The sequence below is a fragment of the Alnus glutinosa genome, chromosome 1 (genome assembly GCF_958979055.1).
Source record: "Alnus glutinosa chromosome 1, dhAlnGlut1.1, whole genome shotgun sequence".
Classification (NCBI taxonomy): Eukaryota; Viridiplantae; Streptophyta; class Magnoliopsida; order Fagales; family Betulaceae; genus Alnus; species Alnus glutinosa.
The window spans coordinates 4362487-4369443 of NC_084886.1; the positions used below are offsets into that span (position 1 = coordinate 4362487).

Below are 6957 nucleotides of genomic sequence, written 5' to 3' on the forward strand. Positions count from 1 at the left end.
GCTGACCACCTACCATCATTTTTATTTTTTTGCATAGTTTGAGAGGGAACTAGTGGCCTCTCTAGTTCGGTCTCTGATGATATCAATGGTTAAAAAACAATGAAGAGAGAGAGAGAGAGAGAGAGAGAGAGAGAGAGAACAAGTAATTAAGAGTCAAGCAAGGTTATTCTTTATTTAATTAGTTATTTATTTTGGGCAGGATGCTGAGATGTTTAGAGCCGAATTCAAAGTTGATGTTTATTATATAAACCTAAATGAACAACCGGCACCAAACTGTAAGCTGTATTAAACATTGATGCACTATCTGTTAATTAATGTAGTTCAGGTTGTCGTGATATATATATATATATATATATATATATATATATATATATATATATATATAACATTACTATATTATATATCTTATATTATTTGATTTGTAGGTTGATTATTGAATCATTATTTTCATGATATTGGAAGAGCAGCTATATCTAGAAGATCTTTTCGTGTAACTAGCTACTTATTTTTAGGTTTAGACTTTAGAATAATATTGCGTCCTTATTTTATTGTTATTATTGAATAACTGCATGTTATTTGACGGTGTCTACAAGTAACCTGTCTACGTTCCAGCCTCCAGGAATGCTGTTTGTATGAAAACGAGGTTTAAGGATCGGAGTAGCTGAATGAGCAAGACATGTTAATTTCTTTTGTATATTTAGCTTATTTTGGACGTGTCAATGGGGGCAAATAGGGACATATATAGTTTTTCTTTGAAGGAACCAATTTAAACATTTAAGAATCATATGTTTTTTTTAATAATAGCTTTTAAAAAATTATGATCTTGTTTGAGAACGTATTTTGAGTGTAATTTTTACTTTTTACTCCTCATGTCCTTCTCTCATCCTTCCATTTTCAAAAGTGAAAAAAAAATGAAAAAAAGACATGAATACGAGGATGTATATATAGCAAAGCAAAATACACCGGCATTTGCTAATACTTGAAAAAAGCTCCACGTAGACATGCATTTTTCAAATGCTAAGAGACACATCGTAATTTTACAATTATTCCAATTCGGTCTAGAGGAAAATTCTACCCGCGAAGGCCGGGGGGGAGGCGAGGGTTATTTTGTACTTCTTTATTATTATTTTTTTCCTTATCAATATGGGAAAAAGGAAAAATTACATGGGTCCCATGCCACTTATAATATTGATTTGTTCACATTTTTGTTTTGTTTTTCTATTGATTTGTGCTCATTCAATACGTGATCAAATGTTTGGATAAATATCACACGCCACGTACGCAACTCCAAACAGTAATAAAAGATTCAGGCAAATAAAATAAAATTATAATTAAGCTGTCAGTTTTGATTTATGAACTCCTAGTTTTTAAGTATTATTCTCTAGATCTTCTAAAGCATCCTAGGAACCAAGAGAACCCGTCAATTCTTATCAAATATACCATGCCTGAGTCAAGCGGTGATTAAATTCTTCTCATTATTTATTTATTTATTATAGAATAATTAGGTCCTGCTCTATAATATTAAAAGCCATCAAATAAGTTCTAGAAAAGAAATCGAATTAGACTTCTTGTTTAAAGTCCTTAATCCAACTTGGGCTCATAGAAAAATTCAAACAAATTAACAATTTATTATTCAAGAGAGGTCGTTCAAAGTTCAAACAAATATAATATAGTTCAACACTATAATTAAAAAGATCTGATAAAATCACTCGTTAGATATGTACGTTAGTATAATATTCACAAATCTAGCTGAATAGTACTGTTTGGTGACGCGAGTGATGGGTGCATGGTTAACAACCAGATTAATCTTGTACAGTAAAGTTGATTATAGAATATTAGAATATGTAGAGATACAAATATTTTAAGGTCTTGTTTATATCTAGAGCCAAATAAGGCCTTACTGTAAATAGTTTAAAAGATTCCATGCATATGATCATCTTACCTAGCTAATTTTTTTTCTTTTTATTTTTGTAATGATTTTTTATTGGTAAGTGTATACGCATTCATTTGATCTTATAAAATCCATGATCTTACATTTCATTCCATTTTTATGGGGAAAAAATTTAGTGTACATCATGCGCTAATATAATTTTGTTAGAACATTCTTATTAGCCTCATCAAATTTTACTCACCAAAGTAGATAAAAACTACTTTTCTCTATTCGTGTTAGCCACTTTTTAAAAATTTCCACAGCAGCCTCATCATTTTAACTATTCACTATCACTACTATTCCATTTAAATAATATTTCTTTTTCAGATTTCTTTATTCTTTTTCTATTTAATCTTTATATACAACAAGCTATCATACACCTTCATCTTGAGATTAGATCTTGCTAAGAAATTCACAGAAATTTTCATTTGCTTCTTAACCAAATTAAAAAAAGAAAAAGAAAAAGAAAAAGAGAAATGAAAGAACCACAAAGTTTATGTCAGACACAAAGAAACCTTCATGTCCATGAAATAAGGGCATCATTGTGTGAGAGAGATGGGAGATGGGAGAAGAAAATGGGAGAAAAAAAATGAAAAAAGTGTTGATCATGGGAGAGAGAAAGGAGAAATAAAATTTGTGAGAGAGTTGGTGAGTGAATATTACTCATCAAAATTGTTGAGTGAAAACTTTTTTGTTAAAGTGATGAGGCTGCTGGAAGTAGTTTTTTAGTATTTTCATTAAATTGTCTCACCAAAATTGCTAAAAAACTATTTTGGTGAGGCTACTAAGAATGCTCTTAGAATATTAATTTAAATAATTAACTCTATTTTTTTTTCTTATTTTAAATTTTTTGAGATAAGCGGTAATTTAACATATATAATATGATCGAGAGTTATGTTGAGTTGAGCTTTACTTGTTGAGGAGAGTATAAGTTCACACGTGAGGGAAGTGTTAAAATATTAATTAGAGAATTAAATTCTCAATATTATACCAAATGTCATGAGTTCGAATGTTTGTGTTTGTTTTGTTTTATTTTTCTTTAAATCATAGATTTGAAGTCACGGTGTTTGGTTCTTGATGGTGCAACTCACCAAAAGATTAAGAAACATATGAGTAATGTTATTAAGTAGACTCATATACGACATACAACTGGGATAACATGATATATATATAATAAAAATTAGTTTTTTTTTTTTTTTTTACAAGTGATGATCATCTAAGAGCTGATTTTCATTGCTACGTTATCCGAGTTGTATGACAGTCATATAAAAGATCGACTACTAAATAACATTACCTATATTTTAACTATTTGTTGGGTTATTTGCCAGCTTTGAACAAAGTTTTCATTCAAATTGGGTTGGAGAAATTTTTTTAAATCTAGTTTTGAGAAAATGTTTGTCCATTTATTAAATTGACATTTATTGAGAATGTATATGAGAGGCATTTGTAATTTTTATATGCATTTTTAGTAGTGCCCCTGTTCTCAATGTAACAGAGTGTTCATTGCTAATATAATCCATGTATTATTGACAAGAAAATCTCATATTCCAGGTTTTGTTTATATAGAACAAGCTAGAGGAACGTTTTCTAATCAGTTTTAAACTTTGAATACATGCAGTATACACTGAAAACAATAAGCAAAACAAAGAAAGTCAGACTTCCTGGCTTGCCGGCTTGGTTTTAATTACTGTCTCGCCAGTACTTTCGCTCGATCTAGCCTGAACCGATTCGTACGTATGTCGTGGTGTATATAATATTCATGGCAGAGTTGCATTATAATTGGCAGTCGTTGCTGTTGAGAAGAATTACCAGCCATGAATCAAGAATTTTCAAACGATTAATTTCAACTTCTTGAAAGTCTTAAGGAATCTAAGCCACTGGAGAAGACATGGCGGCATGAAATATGTTACACGCCAGAGGAGCTTCGTATATTTGGTTGCATGTTGAGGCCTAATTGCAGATCCAAAGATTTACAGCTTTGCTTGGAAGCAGGCAAGCAGGGGGAAGGTTTAAAGATGACAGGCCTGTTCTCTCCGGATCCGACGTCGGTTTGTGTTAAAGTGAAGCTACATGTATCTTGTTGGAAAGAGATGTGAGCAGGCAGGGCATGCCACTTTGATAACTGGGACCCATTATCTTGATCAAAGGGATTGAAGCAAATCTGAGATTCATTATCATAGTGTGTGAACGACTCAGGAGTATAAGATGAGGGACTGTAAAACCATGGGACGGCGCAGGCGCCGTTGGAATTAGGAAAACCGTGGTTGTTTTGGAGAGGTTGAAGGTAACAGTTGATGCTGGCCTTCCTGGCTTGAAGCTGCAACCTCTTCTTCTTCATCCTCTCCTTCTTATGAGCATTTTGATGACCTCCCAATGCCTGTGAGTTTGCGAATTCCTTGAAACAATATTGGCACTCAAACTTTTTGTCATCTGGTGGGGCGCCCCCAGCTAAGCTTCTGATCATCTCCTTGGAAGCTGGTTTCTTCTCCCTTCCAGATGAAACTGTTGTTGATGAAGAATTTACACTTTCATCTCCTTCTGCCGAGCCTTTCAGGTTGCTCTCATCATGCTTATACGGATTCAACTCAAACCCAAATAATTTGAGCCTCTTCTCAGCAGAAAAACCTGAAGAATAGCCATTTTCTCCATCCCATGTGGAAGATAGGATCAGATTAGACTCAGCCTTTGCCATTGATGCTCTTGAAATGAAAAGAGAGAGAGAGAGAGAGAGATTTTGTAGTACTAACTTACCCATTATAAGTTTGGCTTCGTTCCTTTTATAGTAACCTCTCCTCTATGCTTGCCAACGATGCATTGCATTTAAGTATAGTTTAATAATCATGGATGGCACAAGCATAAGTGCATAACCAAGGGCCAATAAACAAGACATATAAAAAAGAGGAAAAAAAAAGAAAGTAAGATCCCTTTCATGCAATATTGGTTATAAAACATTTTCTTATTATTGTATGTTTGTATATATATATATATATATATATATATATATATATACGGATACACCTCAAACGTCACCCACCAAAGAGGGATTCACTAGCTGTGTTCTTGCTATCAACGAGGAATTCCATGCTCTATAAGCAGTGCACTTTAAATATATAAAAGAAAAACATGCAATTATGCTACCACTTGGGGCATTTAAAACGAAATATTCCATGCTTAAAGAGGTTTTTAAAATTATTATATTGTTACCAAAAAGTCAAAGAAAGATTGGGCATGTAATCACCTGGAAGGAAGGGGTTGCAAAAATCCCCTACTTTAATGCATATCTATGATTTAAAACTAGGAAAATTAATGAGTCAGTGGATTTATGTATATATATATATATATATATTGCCCTCAATTGAAGCTTAGCATATAATATACAAATATATATAACTAGATAAAAATTATAGCAGTGGGTGCCCAGTCCCATCTACTACAGTAACTCCAAATATTTATATTTATATATATATATAAAATGAAGAGATCGATCTGTAGAAGTGTGATTAATTAATTAATTAATCAGCACTTGATGCAGCTTCTTTGTAATTATCCCTTAAGCCACAGTACTAAATTAAAAATAAAAAGCCAAGCCATGTCTATCTTGACCATGTTTGAGAATGCTCTTAGAATAGTAAGGGAGATGGTTACTAAACGAAGGAATATAAGAAGTGGGCAATGATGTAAGCATATATACTAATAAAGGTCTTCGATGAGATCTGGGCATATCTTCACAGAGCAGGCAAAGCCCATATTTTATTCCAAAAAAGCATATGTTTAATTTGAGGTGAATCAACTCATTCAACTAATCTTATTAATGTATATATAAATAATAAGCAATTAAAAGCATTTGCAATGGACAGTTGTTGTAGTTGGAGCCCACCTTTTGTGGCTTTGGAGACAAGTAAAAAACCTATCGTATTCCATTGTCTCTAACAAGATCTTGAAATGGTGGACTTCTTCCTCCAGTAGATCGATTGATCTCTCATGCTAATCAATTCCCCACTCCTTTTCTTGCTTTCCAGTGTATTCAAATTAACTTTTTTCTCGCTTTAGAGGAAGAATTCCAAGGCGGCATGCTGTCATCAAGCATTTCACTGTCCTGACATGTGGAATAAAAATGAGCCCATAAGGAGGGATCTAGATTGGATTAATTATTTATGGGTGGCAAGGTGGGTTGGTTGGTTGGTTGATTGATTGATTGCTTTCTGCTTAATTTCATTTCATTATTCCACGGATTGATAAGAGGTCCCTACCATATATCGGGATCCCAAACACCCCAAGACTCTCTTCCCATCCACTCTCTCTTGCTTCCCTTCTCCACAAATCCCACAAGAATTTTCTAGCATTTTATGCTACTACAGTCTACAGAGACTGCCAAATTTGACTCTAGAAGGCATATTATTAATAATATTAACTTATTTGTTTAGTAAAACCCCAGAACTACTACAAAAAGTTGAATGAATACAATGAGAGAATTGGCAATAATGCTGTGGATTACAGTTCTTCTTTTTCTTTTTTATTCTACGCTACAGAAACAGTGAAGAGAGCTTCTTGCCTTAACATATATAGGCCCGGCCATTTGCCCGAGCTTCTGTCCAAAGTGCAAAGGGCAAGGAAAATGCGAGAGGGATCCCTGCCCGAACAAGGGGCCTCATCTCTCTTGCCTAGCTACTTCAGCTGTTGTTAATGGCCCCTTGTAGCTCAAAAATAACTGCATGCAAATCTACAAACTAATCTATTGAAAGGTCACTCTTTCCTTTTCTTTTTGCAGTTATTGCGATAAATTTAATCTGACTCCATAAAAATAAGAATATGTATGACTATGAGCATTCCCTTCCTAACGCTCTCGAGTTGGTGGCCCAATGAAAGAAAAATGATACAGAGTAGTTGAATGCCTGGAACGAACTCAATCATAAAATAGCTACGTACCCAATTAAGAGCAATGGATCCCTCCACTCATTAATTCTGTTAAAATAAATTTTGATATGATCATTCCTGACTCTTTTTTATGGCCACTGCTATAGAAAAAA

General features: G+C 33.5%; 1 protein-coding gene across 1 annotated transcript; it reads right to left on the reverse strand.

The window, feature by feature from the left end:
- Positions 1 to 3453: 3453 nt before the first annotated feature.
- On the reverse strand, positions 3454 to 4687 carry LOC133867231 (zinc finger protein 5). The gene has a single exon (XM_062303950.1). The coding sequence runs from the start codon at positions 4683 to 4685 to the stop codon at positions 3837 to 3839; it is 849 nt and encodes a 282-aa protein (XP_062159934.1). The 5' UTR covers positions 4686 to 4687; the 3' UTR covers positions 3454 to 3836.
- Positions 4688 to 6957: the final 2270 nt, after the last annotated feature.